We start from the raw sequence: 21,439 nt of genomic DNA, 5'->3' as shown, positions 1-21,439 counted from the left end.
CAGGCATTAGCCATCATCTGTGACTCGGCACGCCTCAGTGCCCCGTGCTCCACACTCCATAGTCAGCGTCTATAGTGGCGCTCGTGGCAGCGACGCCATGCGCTCAGTGGGCCTTGAAGGACTCTAACCCCATGTCCCTGGGGTAGAGTTCTGTGGCCGCTTGCGGTGTGCTCTTTGGCCGGGCTCTGTGAGTAAAACAGGCCCCGGTATCCACGTTCAGCGGCTCTGTGAATTAACAGAGTCCGCTCCTGTTCACATTGGGTGACATAACCCACGTGTGACTGTTTTTACGCCACTCTATTCTTCCCCCATTACCTAGCAGCAGTGTACCACCTCTGCACGGTAGACCCCGGGCTGCGAACGCACCTACTATTATTTTATAATTTGGTGCGTTCCGCCAAGCCTAACAGTATATAACACAGCTTCCACACCCCCCAAAGTATATAACACAGCCTTATCACCCCCCCATAGTATATAGCACAGCCTCTTCACCCCCCATAGTATATAACAGCCTCCTCACCCCATAGTATATAACAGCTTCCTCACCCCCATAGCATATAACACAGCATCCTCTCCCCCCATAGTATATAAAACAGCCTCCTCACCCCCCCATAGTATATAACACAGCCTCCACCCCTCCACAAATAGCACCACAGTCCAGTACTCAGAGATATATATAAAAAAAACACACAATCCTCACCTTTCTTTGTTCCCTGTGCTGCTCCCGGCTCCAGTCTCAGATGCTGCACTGCAGTCTGCCCAGCACACAGTGGGTGCGCGATGATATGATGTCATCACGCACCCGCAGTATCAGAGGGGTATGATGGGAGAGGGAGCGTCAGCTGACGCACTCTCTTCCATCATTGATTTGAACTCTACCGGCGTATATGACGCTGGTATTGTTCAATGCGGCGGCGGGGGAGTTGGCGCTAGCGGTAGGCAGGCCCCCCTGCCTCACGGGCTCCATAGCGGCCGCTAGCTGGGGCCCCTGGGAGAGCGGGGGCCCTAGGCAGTTGCCTGGTCTGCCTGCCACTAACACTGGCCCTGGGAATAGGACTAACATCTAACTTAAATATCTCCTAAAATATAAACTTTATTAAGATACTTTTAAAATGGCCAAACAAAAACTCCACTGAAAGCAACTGTGAAAAAATGTGCAAAAAGATAAATATTATTACACTTTGAGTCCATACCACAGCCAATGCAAGCATTGATCCTGAGTTTGTGGTCGAACATGTGGCCATCTTGTCCCCATGATCAATGTGATGTCCCCTGCCAAAGAAGATCTCCATATTAATGTAGGCAAGTTAGTGGATGTATACATAACATAACCCGCCAGATGGGGCTGACATGATAGGGAAAACCTATAAAACTTAAAAGCTAGATGGTTTCTTGAACTTATACAGTATAGCTATAATCATTATAATTTGTTATAACTAACAGTAGTTAGTTACTATGCCCAGGCAGCGACGGGCTCTTCAGCTAGTATAAAAATAAAGATTATTATTATTATATTCATAAAAGTGTGGGAACTACCAAGCATAAGAATAATTTTTTTCAAATGGGAATCCTGAGGTGCATCTCTTATGATTTCATTAGCTTTCCAGTACAGGAGTTGATGCAAAGGTATTATAGGAGGGTCATGATGTTTGCTAGCAAAGTTACTGTTGAATTCTAATGTTCATAGAATGCACGTTTTTTCATCGTGTGACATATTGATCATTGGCAAAACGAGGATGGAGGACTGGCCAGCATGAGTAATCCCCTTGTGAATTACATTCATCATTCCCTGCCAATTTTGTACAGGCATCTTGAAATGGAATAAAAAGTTCCAACAAAATTTCTGAATCAGCTGTAACTAGGGATGAGCGAGTATACTCGTTAGGATTCGGTACTCGGCGAGTAATGCGGTACTCGCAGTACTCGAATCCTGGCGAGTAATTCACTACGCGCCGCGCAATATTCGGCACAGCCCAGCACAGTCCCCGCACAGCCAAGCACAGTCCCCGCACAGCTCAGCACAGTCCCCACACAGTCCTGCACAGCCAGCACAGTCCCGCACAGCCCGGCATATTCCTGCACAGCCTGTCACAGTCCCGCACAGCCTGGCATAGACCCGCACAGCCCGGCACAGTCCCCGCACAGTAACTGCACAGCCCAGCACCGTCCCCGCACAGTACTCACACAGGCCAGCACAGCCCAGCACGGTCCCCGCACAACCCAGCACAGTCCCACACAGCCTGACACAGTCCCCGCACAGTACCTGCACAGCCCAGCACAGTCCCACACAGGCCAGCACAGTCCCCGCACAGTACCGGCACAGTGCCCGCACAGTAAATGCACAGTGCCCGCACAGCCCAGCACAGGCTAGCACAGTCCCGCACATCCCGACACAGTCTTCGCACAGTCCCCACCCAGCCCAACACACACAAACATCCCATTAGTCGCATTTCCCATAGACTTACATTGGACTCGTTACGAGTACTCGAGTATTAGGAGGTACTCGTAACGAGTACAGCCAGTCCGAGTATTTCACTACTCGCTCATCCCTAGCTGTAACGTTACAATCCTGATAACATGCAAGATATTTTATCGTTGTTTCTCGTAATGTATTTTTGCCAAAAATGCACTGTACTAGATTAATATTTGTCGCTTTGTTATACGGAGTTCCAATTTTTTTTTCCCTCTTGAAAATATATGTCCACTTTATGCCTGGTATTAATGCAGCATCCATGCCTAGCCAATTAAATGTTCCTTTGCCGTCTAGCATTGTGATCTACATTGCCACCATCAAACATTCAAGATGAGTCAAATAACATAGTAACATAGTTATTAAGGTTGAAGGAAGACTTTAAGTCCATCTAGTTCAACCCATATCCTATCCAAACTTGCCCTAACATGTTGATCCAGAAGAAGGCAAAAAAAACCCATGTGGCAAACAGTAAGCTTCACATTGGGGATAAAAATTCCTTCCTGACTCCATATACGGCAATCAGACTAGCTCCCTGGATAAACGCAATATTAAGGAAACTAGTGTATTTACCCTGTAACATTATACTTTTCAAGAAAGGCATCCAGTCCCTTCTTAAATTTTAGTAGTGAATCACTCATTACAACATCCTATGGCAGCGAGTTCCATAGTCTCACAGCTCTTACAGTATAGAATCCGCGTCTGTGATTATGCTTAATCCTTCTTTCCTCCAAACGTAGAGGATGCCCCCTTGTCTCCGTCACATGCCTAAGAGTAAAAAGATCATTAGAAAGGTCTTTGTACTGTCCCTGCATATATTTATATATAATATAATATAATATTTATTGTAATAAGATCACCCCTAAGCCTTCGATTTTCCAAACTAAATAACCCCAAGTGTAATAACCTGTCTTGGTATTGCAGACCCTCCAGTTCCCTAATAACCTTAGTGTAATGGTCAACGTGTGACTGGACACACCGCCTCCAACAGGGCGAATTTAAATAATAAGATGTGCAGCCGGATACACCGCCTCCAGCAGGCGAATTTCAGAAATACACGTGCAGCTGGATACACCACCTCCAGCAGGGTGATTTTAAATAATAAGGGGAAACACCAGGGAAACAATTACAATGGTGTGCCCTGCGATAGGGAACGGGGATGTGGAGACCTCCTGCACTCCCCTGAGTCAGTGTCTACACTCCTAATGATCCCTAGGCCGGTTCCGCACCGGGCGCCGATCAGGATACCTAAGAACCCTAGCTCGCCCTGCACCTACCCCTTTCTAGTGAAATGACCGGTGCAGAGACTAATCCCACCACTGCACTGAAACACACATAAAGGAAAGGCACAAACAGGGAAACACCACTTAGCTTTGCTCTGTTGCTCTTGCTCCCAGCAACAGAGTCCACCACTAGAATGCAGCTTTCCTCCTGAATAGCTGTCACCAAGCTCTGTCAGAGCTGCAAGGAAATCCCCTCTGACTCCTTCCACACCAGGACTCTGACTGTGCTGCAAGGAACTCTCTCTAACTCCTTTCTCCACCAAGGATGGGTGGAAATAAACACTATCACCAACACCAGTGAGAGCACATGACACACCTTTATAATTAAGCCAGAGGAATCACACCTGTTAGTGATTCCCATGTAATAACGCTAACCACCACCAGGGGCAAACCAGAACAAAAAACACCACTGTGTAATAATCCTAATGGCCACCAGGGGCAAAACCAAACTTAAGCACACAGCTTAAGAAAAAAAAGGTTACATGTGCTTTTAACAGTCATCATCCAACCTGGATCATGACAGTACCCTCACTCAATGAGGGGCCTCTGGACCCTCAAGACTGCTCCTCATCAGGGAACCACCTACAGCAGGGACGCCCAGATCCAGAGTTCACACCTGCAACGACCTGCAATTCAGGTTTATGACAAACGAGCACCGCTGGAATTGGCAATGTATGTTCTGGAGGCATCTCCGAAGCGCCGACCTAGGGAACGAGTTGTGTATGTGCATGTTTGGGAGTAACTCGAGCTGGTAAGGCTCCGGGCCCTGGATAGCCGACACCAGATACGGCCCGATCACCTGAGAATTCCAGACCCCCGCTATACTCTTCCACTGGATGTTTTTGGTGGCCACCCATACATGCTCGTTCACACACAGGTACAGACCAGATCGTTTATTGCCACACATTCGTTTGTCAAAATAGGGTAAAATCTTTCTGGAACTAAGAACAGAGGCATTCCCCTGTGTCACCACACTCACACCCCCGCAATTCACCAATGGACACACCACCCTCCAATCCCTCCTACTACGAGGTCTGTGCCTCTCAGGGTTGGCTATTGGCGAGGGTTGAGCCTTGCCCCTACTCTCCTGCAGCATATCCGCTGCTCTCACTGGAGAGGAAGGGGACGATTGTAGAGAGATGGCAGAGACAGTAGCCCCTAGGCAGCAGCCCTCACACGACTGCTCCCAGCTGACTACTTCCCTAGTCCGCCAATCTGAAACCGGGTGTAACAACCCTGCTGGCTTCACTACATGGCCTCCCATCCCCCGCACATCAACTTACTCACTGCTCCGGGTCATGCTGTGAATTCTGTCTGTTGCCAGTCCTATGCTCTGTGCCTCTGCTCTGGAGTATGTTTCCTGGCTATGTGTGTATAGGGGGGTGGCACCAGAACTCTCTGGTTCTTATGCAGTCAGGGTGCACCTGTCTAATCTGTTACTGACCAATCACCTAGAGGCCTTGACTATTTAGCTCCGCCACAACCACTGAAACATTGCCTGTGCAATGTCTAATCTCAATTAGTATCTTGCTGCTGAGGAAGCCAGGCCCTGTCCTCTGTATTTCCTCCTTCTCTGGAGGAATACTTCTTGTCTTACCTTGTACCTTGTCTGCCTGCCAGGAGGCTGAATATCCTGGCCCTTGAGTCTTTGTTCCAGTACCTTGTCTGTACTCTGTCCTATCTTAGTCTCCCTTTCTCATTGTCCGTGGCTTCCTTCCCTGCTGTGTCTTTCCTTGTGTCCTCCCTGTCTGTGCATCTGCACCCTTGCAGCTCTGTCTGTGCATCTACACCCTTGCAGCTCTGTCTGTGCATCTGCACCCTTGCAGCTCTGTCTGTGCATCTGCACCCTTGCAGCTCTGTCTGTGCATCTGCACCCTTGCAGCTCTGTCTGCACGGCTCCCTAGCTGCTCTGCCTGCACGGCTCCCTAGCCGCTCTGCCTGCACGGCTCCCTGGCCGCTCTGCCTGCACGGCTCCCTGGCCGCTCTGCCTGCCCGGCTCCCTTGCCACCCAGCCTACTCCACACTCCTGCGGCTCCGCCTGCTCCACACTCCTGCCTATATCCATACCTACACCTGCTGTGTGAACAGGTCCCTACCTGTCCCTTCTCATACCACGCCAGTCTGTCCGGTGTCTCCAAGCCGTGCCCACCTGTCCGGTGTCTCCAAGCTGTGCCCGCCTGTCCGGTGTCTCCAAGCCGTGCCCGCCTGTCCGGTGTCTCCAAGCCGTGCCTGCCTGCCCTGTGTCTCCAAGCCGTGCCCGCCTGCCCTGTGTCTCCAAGCCATGCCTGCCTGCCCTGTGTCTCCAAGCCGTACCCGCTTGCCCTGTGTCTCCAAGCCACGCCTGCTTGCCCAGTGTCTCAGCCGTGCCTGTCCTGTCTACCTGCCTGCCTGTCTATAGCTTCTGTCAAAGTGACTTGTCCCCAAGTGGGACCAGCAGCCACAGCCAGACACCACCCTGGAGTGGCACCCGACAGCTATCTGCCGCACAAGCCTGACCTCACCATCAGAGGCTCCAGTGAAGACCGAGGTAGCTGTCGTAGTCACGCCCCTTCCAGGGTAGTCTGGTTTGTGGCTCAGTGGGGCCACAAACCCCCGGCTCGCGCCATTCAGCCAAGGCGCGAGCGTGACACCAGGTTATGTTTTTTAGACCAAGGGGGGCCCACAACGATAGGTGCTGGATTTCCCTCCAAGACGTAGTATGACTGGGACTCATCAGGATGTTCACTATACAGCACAATGTCGTCTACGACTTGGTTTTACCCCCCTGGCTCAGTGGGACAGAGTTAATGGCCTGGACGCTTATGGGTTTGTCCGGTGTCTCACACCTCAGACCATGAGTCTGGACAAACTGAGCATCCACCAGACTGACTTCTGCTCCACTGTTAACAAACACCGGTATTCCCTCAGGTATCTCACCAACCATCACCTCTGCTGACATAGTACCTTCTGAGGGCAAGGAGGAAATATACACTCCCAGGTCGTCTTCCTCCACACGACCAGGGGGGCACGGCTTTTCTGATAGTACAGAAATTTCTGCGTCAGTGCCAAGGACTAAATCATTAGTCTGCTTACTATAGGGACGTACCCCTTCATCTGGGGAACACCAGGCAGCACCATGGGGACACCAACTCCACCAACCTGCCTGGGTACGTCCACCTGTATAACCCTAGAACACATACCTGGTGCGTCGCAGGCCCGCCCTGTTAATTGTTTTCTATTTTCTGCAAGATTACTTTAGTTAGAATTTTGAAACTCTAGGTATTCCTCAGGTATATAGTTGTGTGTCATTTCCAGGTGTTCATTTATTTTTATGTTACAGGCATTTCGGTATAACAACTCTTTTTTGTGAATACCCCATATTCACATACCTGGGGCCTTTTAGGCCCGTACTAGGTTTACTTGTGATCCTAAGTCTTTTTGTCTTCACTGTTGCTGGGGAAGACTTTGACTCAGTCTTTATGACTCTGCTGTTGCTATGAAGAATGTGAATTCTGCCTGACTACATGGTCATGTGATCTTGGGAAGGAGGCTCCCTCACAACGTCATGCGTCTCTGACATCATGATAGATCCTTAACACTGTTCATTGTGTGCTACTTGCTGAAGAGATTTTGGAGGAAGGAGTCAGCTTTCTTGTTTCTTGAAAAAGAAACTTTCTGAGTTCCAAAACTCCCAAAGCTTCTACTGCACCTAAAAGAAAGTGGTGACCTGCTGAAGGTGAGAGGAGGGGTCTGCACTTTACCCTTAGCACACACACTAACAAAGAGTGTACAATCCTGATTTTAATCTTTTTTTTTTTCATTTTAGTTTACTGACTTCTAAGGATACAATGGCACAGTCTACATCCAGGGGTTTGACTGACCAAGAAATCGAAGCATTCATTTTTGATAGTGATGAAGACAGTGAACTTTCTTTGTCTGATGAAGAGTACATGCCACCAGCTAATGTCTCTACTTCATCGTCCAGTGATTCTTCAGATGATGATGATGAAGTAATGGATCCAGCAGAATGTACAAATAGAACATCCAAAACTAATGTTTTTTGGAACAGTACTGCTGAGGTTCTTGGACGAACCCCATCACATAATATTGTAAGAGTTGCTCAAGGACCTGTAGGAATTCCACAATTCTTGTCCAAAAGAGATATGCTCTGTAAATTTTTTTCAGATGATATTGTAGATGAGGTAGTTTTGTGTACTAACTTAGAAGGAAAACGTATCGCTTCAGGAAAAAAAAAAACATGGAAAAATATAACAAAAGAGGTACTGTATGCTTATATTGGCCTTACTCTTCTGGCAGGGAGTACAAAATCATACGATGTTTCTATCAGAGAACTCTTTATGAACCCTTTTTCAGATCCACATTACAAAGCTACAATGTCAGTCAAAAGATTTGAGGATATTCGGAGAAGCCTTTGTTTTGATGACAAGAGAACTCGTCCTGTCAGGTTGGAAACAGATAAATTAGCCCCCATTAGCTACATCTGGAATCTTTTTATCAAAACTGTACTAAGCATTACCATTCTAGTGACAATGTGACAGTGGATGAGCAACCTCTTGCATTTAGGGGACGTTGCAATTTCATTCAGTATATGCCCAGCAAACCTGCTAAATATGGTATTAAAATTTTCTGGATGTCTGATTCTACAAGCTATTATGGAATCAATGGTCTGATTTACTGTGGCAAAGATGTTGATGCTCCAGTCCAGAAAGACCTATGTTCTGACGTAGTAAAAACACTTGCAAAACCAATTTTCTATTCTGGAAAAAATATAACAATGGACAACTACTTCACCAAACTTGAATTGGGCAATTTTTTGCTTCAGAAACAACTTACACTTGTTGGTACAATGAAGCAAAACCGCAGAGAAATTCCTCCAATCATGAAGCACAATCAACATCGACAACTTTATGATAGTGTATTTGGTTTCTGCAATCAAGTGACAATGGTGTCTTATAAAGCTAAGAAAGAAAAATCTGTGATATTACTGAGTACAATGCACCGTGATGGAAGTATAGACACCAATAACAGGAAACAGAAACCCAAAATCATCTTGCATTATAATAAAACCAAAGGAGGAGTGTACAAGATGGACAAAATGATTGGAGAGTATACGTGCAAGAGGCAGACAAAACGTTGGCCTGTAGTTCTTTTTTATAATATGCTAGATGTGTCAGCCCTCAATACCTATATTGTTTATAGTGAGACTCATCCAGAATTCCATGCCAACAGAAAGGACAAGAGACGTCTATACTTGACAGAACTTTGCTATGAACTTTTAATGCCTAACATGATGGAGAGAAGCAGAACAAAATGCTTACAAAGGCAAACAACAGAAGCTATGATCCGATGTGCTATACGTTTTCAGGAACATCCAGAGCCAAGAGATAAAAAAAGAAAGCGATGTTATATTTGTCCAGCAAAGAAGGACAGGAAATCCGAGCGTGTCTGTACTACTTGTGGACAAAATGTCTGCAAGGAGCATTCTTCCGAACAGATAATGTGTGAAAGTTGTTGCGGTGATTAGTAAAGTAGAAAAGGAACCTTTGAAAAGAGATATTCCTGCAGCATGTTTACTGCAACTTTTATATAAAAAAGTTTTAAACAAAAAAACATTATTATAAAGAGTTATATCGAATGCGTATATTGGGCGTTTTAAGCTCGTTCAGTTACTCTTTTGGTTTTTTTTTGCACATAGTAATGTTTTGAATTATTCACATCTTAGGCTGTGTTCCCACTGGTGCTGGGGTCTGCCAGGAGGTGATCCGTAATGGATCTAATCTCTTGGTAACTCCAGTTAAGGCTGCTGGAATGCTGGGATTCCACCAGCCTTAGCAGGGGTCACCAGGAGGTCAGATCCATTACAGATCTCCTCCTGGCAGACATCAGCGCTAGTGGGAATGCATCCTTACTTTGCAATTTTCAAATAAACTTTGAAAATTATTTTTGTTTGAGTTATTCCATGTTATTTGCACACGGGCCTAAAAGGCCCCAGGTATGTGAAAGTGTAGATTTTTATGGTCATGCGTTCTAGGGATAAGCAAGTCCTGCTCCCCAGTAGGGACTCCACGGCACATCCTGTTCAAAGCCGTATATGGATCCTCTAGTTGAGGCAGAGGATAGGCCTCAGACCCATAATTTCGCTGCAGGTGCTGCTGAACCACATCATTCAGCTCCTCACTAATCTCAGTGAGAGCCAGCAACAACTTCTCACTGGTCTGAACTTGGCCCATGGCTCACCAGAGAGAAAAAAATGTTGTGGTTGGTGATAATGTAATGGTCAACGTGTGACTGGATACACCGCCTCCAGCAGGGCGAATTTATATGACACAAGTGACCATGGATACATCGCCTCCAGTAGGGTGAATTTAAATAATAAGACGTGCAGCCGGATACACCACCTCCAGCAGGCGAATTTCTGAAATACTCATGCAACTGGATACACCGCCTCCAGCAGGGTGAATTTAAATAATAAGGGGAAACACCAGGGAAACAATTACAATGGTGTGCCCTGCGATAGGGAACGGGGACGTGGAGACCTCCTGCACTCCCCTGAGTCAGTGTCTACACTCCTAATGATCCCTAGGCCGGTTCCACATCGGGCACCGATCAGGATACCTAAGAACCCTAGCTCGCCCTGCACCTACCCCTTTCTAGTGAAATGGCCGGTGCAGAGACTAATCCCACCACTGCACTGAAACACACATAAAGGAAAGGCACAAACAGGGAAACACCACTTAGCTTTGCTCTGTTGCTCTTGCTCCCAGCAACAGAGTCCACCACCAGAATGCAGCTTTCCTCCTGAATAACTGCCACCAAGGTCTGTCAGAGCTGCAAGGAAATCCCCTCTGACTCCTTCCACACCAGGACTCTGACTGTGCTGCAAGGAACTCTCTCTAGCTCCTTTCTCCACCAAGGATGGTTGGAAATGAACACTATCACCAACACCAGTGAGAGCACATGACACACCTTTATAGTTAAGCCAGAGGAATCACACATGTTATTACACGGGAATCACTAACGCTAACCACCACCGGGGGAAAACTACAAAAAACAACACTGTGTAATAATCCTAATGGCCACCGGAGGCAAAACCAAACTTAAGCACACAGCTTAAGAAAAAAAAAAGGTTACATGTGCTTTTAACAGTCATCGTCCAACCTGGATCATGACACTTGGTCGCTCTTCTGTGTACCCGCTCCAGTTCAGCTATGTCTTTCTTATACACCAGAGACCAGAACTGTATGCAGTATTCTAAGTGTGGTTGCACTAGTGACTTATATAGAGGTAAAATTATGTTCTCCTCATGAGCATCTATGCCTCTTTTAATGCATCCCATTATTTTATTTGCCTTTGCAGCAGCTGCCTGACACTGGCCACTAAATGTGTGTTTGTCGTCCACCCATACACCCAGGTCTTTTTCAGTGACAGTTTTGCCCAGTGTTTTACAATAAAGCACATAATTATACATCTTGTTTGTTCTACCCAAGTGCATGACCTTACATTTATCCCTATTAAAGCTCAAGCTTCTTGTTTACATAAATCCTCCTGTTGTCATGATCCAGGATGGGCTTTGTCTTTGGCCCGTCCTGGTCAGACAGGGGTTAATTGTTTCTGCCTCTCTCTGGCAGAGGGCGGCTATTTAATGCTCACTTGGCCTAGGTCCGGTGTCAGTTATACTCCTGCCCTCGGCTGAGTTAGTTGACCTCGTGCATACGTGTGCCTTGTGCCTGATATCTTGCTTGCTTGTTTGGTTTTGATCCGGTTCTGTCCCTGTTATGAGTTCTGCCTGTCCCTCTTGTACTGCGCTACCTCCCTGTGTATGGCCCTATGCCTGTGACTTGACTATTCTCTGCTCGTCCCTCTGGTACCGCACAGTCCTCTCCGTGTACGAACCCTCGCTTGTCTGACCTGCGTTTTCCTCTACTACAGTTTCCCTGCAGTAGGTACATTATATCATCTGCAGCAGTGGGACGCTAAGCCCTGCCCCCTGCAGTCACATGATCTAGGTCCTGGGACTCCGTACTATTTTCAGTACCGCAGGTCCTGTCTGCTTGAACCGTCACTACTGTATTGGACCCCGCGCTCTCCCATAGTGGGGGTAAGTCACCCTGCTCGGCGTGGCAGTTTGCCGACGCTGACAGGGTCCTGACATTTGAGTTTTGAAACCAGTAATATAAAATTGTCCTCCTCTGTATTGATTACCCTGCAGAGTTTAGTGTCATCTGCAAATATTGAAATTCTACTCTCTATGCCCCCTACAAGGTCATTAATACATGTTAAAAAGAAGCGGGCCCAATACTGACCCCTGTGGTACCCCACTGCTACATGTGACCCAGTCTGAGTGTGCTCCATTAATAACCACCCTTTGTTCCTATCCCTGAGCCAGCTCTTAACCCACTTACACATATTTTCCCCTATCCCCATTGTTCTCATTTTAGGTATCAACTTTTTGTTTGGCACCGTATCAAAAGCTTTTGAAAAGTCCATGTACACCACATCCACTGCATTCCCTTGGTCTAGTCCTGAACTTACCTCTTCATAAAAGTTTATCAGATTAGTCTGACAGGAACGGGCCCTCGTAAACCCATGTTGATATTGGGTCATGAGGTTATTCTTCTTCAGATACTCCAATATAGTATCTCTTAGAAAACACTCTAGGGTTTTACCCACAGTTGAGGTTAAACTTACTGGCCTATAATTTCCAAGTTCAGTTTTTGTCCCCTTTTTGAATATTGGCACCACATTTGCTATACGCCAGTCCTGTGGTACAGACCCTGTTATTATGGAATTTTTAAAGATTAAAAATAATGGTCTATCTATGACTGTACTTAATTCCTGCAGTACTCGGGGGTGTATCCCATCTGGGCCCGGGGATTTGTCAATTTTAGTGATTTTTAGACGCCGCCGCACTTCCTGCTGGGTTAAGCAGGTGACATTTAATGGTGAATTTTTGTTATTACTGATCATGTTATCCGTCATGGGATTTTCCTGTGTAAATACTGTTGAAAAAAAGTCATTTAACATATCGGCTTTTTCCTCATCCTCATCCACCATTTCACCGAGACTATTTTTAAGGGGGCCAACACTATCATTTTTTAGTTTCTTACTATTCATGTAGTTAAAGAATATTTTGGGATTATTTTTACTTTCTCTGGCAATGAGTCTCTCTGTCTCAATCTTTTCTGTCTTGATTTGCTTTTTACAGAATTTATTTAATCTTCTGTATTTATTTAATGCCTCTAAAAGCTTTTTTTTTGTCACTTATTGCGCCCCTTACAGCTCTGTTTAGCCATAGTGGTTTCCTCCTATTTCTAGCATGTTTATTCCCATACGGTATATATTGTGCACAGGTCCTCTTCAGGATGCTAATAAATGTCTCCCATTTTCTTTGTATATTTTTATGTCTCAGGATATCGTCCCAGTTAATTGCACCAAGATCATCTCTCATCCGTTGGAAATTTGCTTTCCTGAAGTTTAGTGTCCTTTTAACCCCTCTAATACACATCTTATTAAAGGACACCTGAAAACTTATTAATTTGTTATCACTATTACCCAAGTGCCCCTCAACCCTTATATCTGATATGCGGTCTGGCCTGTTGGTTAATATTAGGTCTAGCAGTGTCCCCCCTCTTGTTGGGTCCTGAACCAGTTGTGAAAGGTAATTGGATCTCATAGTTGTCAAAAACCTATTACCTTTGCTGGAACTGCAGGTTTCGGTTCCCCAATGTATTTCAGGGTAGCTGAAGTCCCCCATAATAATGACTTCTCCTTGAGTCGCAGCTTCATCTATTTGCTTTATTAGGATATTCTCTGTTGCTTCCATTATGTTTGGAGACTTATAACAAACCCCTATCAGTAATTTATTATTTTTCCCCCCTCCCCTTATCTCCACCCACAGGGACTCTACATTTTCATTAGATTCATATAGGTTATCACGCAGGATGGGTTTTAAGGATGATTTTACATATAAACACACGCCTCCCCCTTGCTTATTTGTACGGTCATTTCTGAACAGAGTATAGCCCTGTAAATTAACCGCCCAGTCATGGCTCTCATCCAGCCATGTCTCAGATATCCCCACCATGTCATAATTATGTTCCAACAACATTAATTCTAATTCCTCCATTTTGTTGGCGAGGCTTCTGGCATTAGTATATATGCACTTTATGTATCTCTCTGTACCTCTATTCTTTCTGAAATTATTAACTGTTCTAACCCCACCCCCCATTCCACCCCCACCCCAAATTTCATTATTTGTGCCCAGGTCTCTATCTGCACTTTATTCCCCTCCTATAAAAGGAACACCCTCCCCCCAGTCCCTAGTTTAAACACTCCTCCAACCTTCTAGCCATTTTCTCCCCCAGCACAGCTGTACCTTCCCCATTGAGGTGCAGTCCGTCCCTCGCGTAGAACCTGTAGCCAACTGAGAAGTCAACCCAGTTCTCCAGGAACCCAAACCCCTCCTTCCTACACCAATTCCTGAGCCACTTATTAACCTCCCTAATCTCCCGTTGCCTCTCTGGCGTGGCATGTGGTACAGGAAGTATTTCCGAAAATACCACCTTGGAGGTCCTTGCTTTAAGCTTGCAGCCTAATTCCCTGAAATCATCTTTAAGGACCTTCCACCTTCCTCTATCTTTGTCATTTGTGCCAGTGTGCACCATGATCGCTGGATCTTCACTAGCCCCTCCCAGTAATCTGTACACCCGATGAGCGATGTGTCGGACTCGAGCGCCAGGTAGGCAGCACACCGTTCGACGATCCCTGTCTTTGTGACAGATTGCCCTATCTGTTCCCCTAATAATTAAATAGCTGATTATCTTCAAAAAATTAAGTCTGGTGCGCCACAGCTAGTGGCATTATTTTCAAACTGGAGCAGTTCACTATACAATGATCTATACCCCATCTTACTACGCGTATCCTAGAGGAACCTAGTTCAATAGTGGTGGTGCATCTGTACTGCTAAACCAATCTGCAATAGTGCAATGACAGTTCTTGATCTTGTTGATTGCACGATTGATGGCTTCAACTTTCTGTTGAATTTGTTTCCCCACAAATATTTTGGTAAACAGGTTTCTGGAATGATTTTGAATGCAGAGTGGAGTGTTGGATCCTGAACATTTGTGTAGAAATTAGTAGCAGACACAACAGTCTCTTTAATTTTGCTTATAATCAGCCTTGCTGCTGTATCAATTATGGCTTTGTTTTGTGCTTTTTCATCATGTTGTACTAGTGACTCTTGGTAGAATGTACAAAGTATATCTGAGGTCTTCTGTTTAAACGTGACAATGTGAATTAAGCCGTAACCTGTGACGAAGTTTGCATCTCCATAATGTTCTATTAGCTCCCTTTTAAGATATATTCTGCCAATAAGAAGATAAATCGTTGGTATTCATGAACGTCGACTTCCATAACACCTCAGCAGTGCCACAGGCTGATCGCCTCCATGCTACACTGCATTGATGCAGTAATTGATGCAAAAGGAGCCCCAACCAAGTATTGAGTGCATTTACTGAACATACACTCACTGGCCACTTTATTAGGTACAGCTGTCCAACTGTGTGTTAAGACTTAATTTCTAATCAGCCAATCACATGGCGGCAACTCAGTGCATTTAGGCATGTAGACATGGTCAAGACAATCTCCTGCAGTTCAAACCGAGCATCAGTATGGGGAAGAAAGGTGATTTGAGTGCCTTTGAACGTGGCATGATTGTTGGTGCCAGAAGGGCTGGTCTGAGTATTTCAGAAACTGCTGATCTACTGGGATTTTCACGCACAACCATCTCTAGGGTTTACAGAGAATGGTCCGAAAAAGAAAAAAAATCCAGTGAGCGGCAGTTCTGTGGCCGGAAATGCCTTGTTGATGCCAGAGGTCAGAGGAGAATGGGCAGACTGGTTCGAGCTGATAGAAAGGCAACAGTGACTCAAATTGCCACCCGTTACAACCAAGGTAGGCAGAAGAGCATCTCTGAACGCACAGTGCGTCGAACTTTGAGGCAGATGGGCTACAGCAGCAGAAGACCACACTGGGTACCACTCCTCTCAGCTAAGAACAGGCATCTGATGGCTACTTTCAGCAGGATAATGCGCCATGTCATAAAGCTCGAATCATCTCAGATTGGTTTCTTGAACATGACAATGAGTTCACTGTACTCAAATGGCCTCCTCAGTCACCAGATCTCAATCCAATAGAGCATCTTTGGGATGTGGTGGAACGGGAGATTCGCATCAGGGATGTGCAGCCGACAAATCTGCGCCAACTGTGTGATGCCATCATGTCAATATGGTCCAAAATCTATGAGGAATGCTTCCAGCACCTTGTTGAATCTCTGCCACGAAGAATTGAGGCAGTTCTGAAGGCAAAAGGGGGTCCAACCCGTTACTAGCATGGTGTACCTAATAAAGTGGCCAGTGAGTGTACATTTCAGTAGGCCAACATTTTGGATTTTAAAATCATTTTTTCAAGCTGGTGTTATAAAGTATTCTAATTTACTGAGATAATGAGATTTATGTTTTAGGCCTCTTTCACACTTCAGTTTTTTGCATCAGTCAAAATCCGCCAAAAGGACGTATGGCGGATCCATTTTAGTACTGATGACAACGGATGCCACCCGTCCGATTTTTTGACGGATCCGACAAATGAAGAATTTTAAAGGAATCGCAGCGAGAGAGAGAGAGAGAGAGAATATTTTTTTTTTTCTCCGGCACCCAGAAAGAATTTCGGGTTAAATCAGTGTCTGGAGGATCCGCCAGAGAAAAAAACGTTGCAAGCTCCGTTTTGAAATCTTTGAGGATGGTGACGGACAGCAACTTTTGGCGGATCCGCAACAAAACCGGATGCAACGGATGGCAATCCGTCACAATCCGCCAATAATGGAAGTCAATGGGGAAAAAAACGGATCCTCAAAGGAAAATTGAGGATCCATTTTTTTCAAAACCTGGCGGATTGTGACTGATTGTAAAAAACTGAAGTGTGAAAGAGGCCTTAAGGGGGATGGGCAGTCACTTTTTCACACCAATGTATTGCAGTCAGTTGCACGATGAGCTCCATCATAGTACTTAATTTGCCGTTTTACTCTCAATGACAAGTCATCTGAACGACTTTCACAGCACTTGTTGATAGTCCTGTCAAATGTATCTGTAGTCAGAACCTCAAAGGGAAACAAGTGACCCACAGAACAGACAAACATGAAAGGTGCTGCAGACGCTCCTTCATTTTTCTTCTATTCGGGTTTACTGGACTCACATTTCATTGAATGAATGTCTTTTTTATTCACATACCATTTTTGACATTGCACATGCACTTTACAGCCAGCAGTGACAGCAACGCTGTCTCCTCTCAGGATACTTTCTTTCATTTATGACATCAGCACCCTTCTCGAACTTGGATTACGTCGCAGTTTGTTAAACTTTCTTTGCACATGTAACACTTGTCAGCCATTTTTTAAAATAACCCAATTCCAGTTGGCAGATCTTGGTAGACATTTTGTGGTGATCAATACTCTTGGTAGAGACAAAAAAAACGTTTGCAGACCTTTCATTGGAATTTGTTTTAGTTTATGGGATTTTTTAGACTAAGTTGACCTAACTGTAAGGACGCTGTGACAGATTGTTATTTGCACATGAGCTATGTCAAATTACCGTAATAGGTTTATTTTATTACTGTAAACTACATTTTACATCATTGCTTGGGGAGATTGTACTGTGGATTACAATAAAGGTTACAATGCAGTATATATTTCGTATATGGATGGTTTGCACTTTTGCAGTGAAGTGCTATCACATGCACCCAAAAAGTGTGAACTGTGCTTTTCCCAGCTGTACAGATAATATTCAGTCTTCCATTCCCTTACTGTGCTTCTGCTGCTTTGTAGATACTTCTCTCGGATCTGAAGTGTATAGAGGAGAGCAGGATCACATGGTATTTTACAATGCCTTATTTCATTGGACAATGTATGACCAAGAAATGTTTGTGCCCAGTTCACACTGAATAACTAACATTCTCCAGTGTCAATTTATTCATCTACTAGGGTACCAAACAGCTAATTTGTATGGTATGAGCATGAGGTGCAAGAGAACAAACACATTTTTAAAAAAGGAAAGTGGTTACGGAAAACAGGAATTTGGGAGAAAGCATGGTATTTCACACATTTTGGTGGTGACTAGTCATCCTTAGGTATGTCATATAGTAAATCTTTGTTACAAAATACATGACTTTCTGCACAAATGTTTAACTCTTAATGTCTCATGTACTTATATTGCAGATTCAGGAACTTGAGACTGAAAATACAGAATTAAAATATAAAGTCCAAGATTTGGAGAAGCAGTTAAGAATAAGTGATCTAACCTCCTCACCTGTAAGGAATTCATCTTGTTTATTCTATGGTTGATAACTTTTTATATAACTAAAGGTGTTTAGTCATAAAATGAAGAATAAGATGTAGAATAGAATGTAGCTAAGATGTAGCTACTGTAATACATGCTTTGTGTTCCATCAATTCCAGATCTCAAAATATTCTCAGCACTATAAACAATTTCTGTTTTCCAATCTAGCACTCGTGACTAGTGTTGAGCAATACCATCCGATACCCTAAAATATCGGATCGGATGGTATCAGCCCAATATGAAAAAAGTATCGGGTATCGCCGATTCTGATACCGGAAGTCCCATTCAAGTCTATGGGACTTCCGGTATCGGAATAAGAAAAACCCTTTTCTGTCCTTGTACAGCCTCTCGGGGGTGTGTACAGACCTGCCAGGGGTCTGTGCCGACTGCCCGGGGATCTGTACCGGCCTGCCCGGGTGTCTGTACCGGCCTGCCGGGGGTCTGTGCCGACTGCCCGGGGGTCTGTGCGGCCTGCCGGGGGGCTGTACCGGCCTGCCGGGGGGGCTGTGCCGGCCTGCCGGTGGTCTGTACCGACTGTCCGGGGGTCTGTGCAGGCTGTGGGGGTCTGTGCAGGCATCGTCCAATGGGACTACAAGTCCCATCGGGCAATGCCTGCTACCATGACGGTGATTAACACATTAGCCAATGATGGGAAAGTAGTAGTCCCATCATCCGGCTAATGTGTGGAATGTAAAATAAAAAAATACATACTACATACATACTACATGCTACATACATACTACATACATGCAACATACATACTACATACATGCTACATGCTACATGCATACTACATATATACTACATGTATGCAACATACATACATACTACATATATACCACATGCATGCAACATACATACTACATATATACCACATGCATGCAACATGCATACTACATATATACTACATGCATACTACATATATACCACATGCATGCAACATGCATACTACATATATACCACATATATACTACATGCATGCAACATACATATATACTACATATATACCACATGCATGCAACATGCATACTACATATATACTACATATATACCACATGCATGCAACATACAAATATACAACATATATACTACATGCAACATACATACTACATATATACTACATGCATGCAACATACATATATACTACATATATACTACATGCAACATACATACTACATATATACTACATATATACTACATGCATGCAACATGCATACTACATATATACTACATGCATGCAACATACATACTACATATATACCACATATATACTACATGCATACTACATATATACCACATGCATGCAACATACATATATACAACATATATACTACATGCATACAACATGCATACTACATATATACCACATATATACTACATGCATACTACATATATACCACATGCATGCAACATACATATATACAACATATATACTACATGCATACAACATGCATACTACATATATACCACATATATACTACATGCATGCAACATACATACATACTACATATATACTACATGCATGCAACATACATACTACATATATACCACATGCATGCAACATGCATACTACATATATACTACATGCATGCAACATACATATATACTACATATATACTACATGCAACACACATACTACATATATACTACATGCATGCAACATACATACATACTACATATATACCACATGCATGCAACATGCATACTACATATATACCACATATATACTACATGCATGCAACATGCATACTACATATATACCACATATATACTATATGCATGCAACATACATATATACTACATGCAACATGCATGCTACATATATACTACATGCATGCAACATACATACATACTACATGTATACCACATGCATACTACATATATACTACATATATACTACATGCATGCAACATACATATATACTACATACAATACATTCATACAATACATACATATAGACATACAGTACATATAACATAGAGTACAAACTCACCATCACTTGTCACTTTTTTCCCCGAAGCCATTGTCATATGTGGAATAAATATTAAAATAACAAACCAGCAATATACTTACCCCTGATCTGCAGAAGTCCACAAGTGTCCCACAACGATCTTGCGTGGAGAACAGCAGCATCAGCTGATGCTACTGTTCTCTACGGGCTCCAGGAATCCAGTGACGGGAGGTAGGTATCCTACCGCACTGTATTCCTTCGCCACTGTAAAAAAAAAGTCCCTAGTCTCACTTTATGGCATTGCTGTGTGAGAAATTTCCCACGCAGCTTTGCCATAAAGTGAGACTAGGGACTTTTTTTTTACAGTGGCGGAGGAATACAGTGCGGAAGGATACCTACCTCCCGTCATTGGAATCCTGGAGCCCGTAGAGAACGGTAGCATCAGCTGATGCTGCTGTTCTCCACGCAAGATCGTCGTGGGACACTCGTGGACTTCTGCGGATCAGGGGTAAGTATATTGGTGGTTTGTTATTTTAAACAAAATGATACTCGCGCTATGAATCAATGGAGAATAAAATATATATATATATATATATATAGTTACCTGTAGGATCAAGGCAATAAACTCATAAGCATTAGATGTTAGAGGGTACTGAGTATTGATGGATCAAACTACAAAAAGACAAAACAAAGCATAAGTTTTAAATCTGAAAATGCAAAGTCATAAAAAAAAAAAAAAAATGTGAAGTGTCCGGGTTAGACTCTAGTGACTAAGAGCATGGTCGGTATTGCGTTCTAATAGTTAATTAAAAACACCTACCATATAACTATACAAACATAAATAAAAACAGAAACAAACACACTGGGGGAACCATAAAGTGCTATATATGTACCTTGTACATACCCCCACTGTGACTATTACCTCTGAATAGGAGTGCAGTGGGAAACGCCCGGTGGTTCACTAATGTGAACAGACGTTTAAGCAGTAGATTCACCGCTGTGAGCGGACTATTAAGCAATAGAAGCCAGTGGCATATACTTGCTAATCATTTAGGAAGTCTCTCAATTAGTAGATAAAAACTAACTATGCAGACATAAATAAAAACAGAAACAAACACACTGGGGGAACCATAAAGTGCTATAAATGTACCTTGCACATACCCCCACTGTGACTATTACCTCTGAATAGGAGTGCAGTGGGAAACACCCGATGGTTCACTAATGTGAACAGACTTTTAAACAGTAGATTCACTGCTGTGAGCGGACTTTTGCTTTTGAGCGGTAGAAGCCAGCGGCATATACTTGCTAATCGTTTAGGAAGTCTCTCAATCAGTAGAAAAAAAAATAA

At 44.1% G+C, this 21,439-nt stretch overlaps 1 protein-coding gene across 11 annotated transcripts in view; it reads left to right on the top strand.

Moving 5' to 3' along the window:
* Window positions 1–21,439, top strand: part of GULP1 (GULP PTB domain containing engulfment adaptor 1) — a 1,494,945-nt gene that overhangs the window by 1,100,898 nt on the left and 372,608 nt on the right. For all 11 annotated transcript variants that reach the window (XM_073558194.1, XM_073558195.1, XM_073558203.1 and 8 more), the window contains one exon: window positions 18,020–18,112. In XM_073558194.1, the coding sequence (XP_073414295.1) occupies window positions 18,020–18,112 (93 nt within the window). The remainder of the gene's footprint in view (window positions 1–18,019; window positions 18,113–21,439) is intronic.

The sequence above is a fragment of the Dendrobates tinctorius genome, unplaced genomic scaffold (genome assembly GCF_039654945.1).
Source record: "Dendrobates tinctorius isolate UK_male_01 unplaced genomic scaffold, ASM3965494v1 ptg000254l, whole genome shotgun sequence".
NCBI lineage: Eukaryota > Metazoa > Chordata > Amphibia > Anura > Dendrobatidae > Dendrobates > Dendrobates tinctorius.
This window is presented reverse-complemented; position numbering and strand designations above follow the sequence as displayed.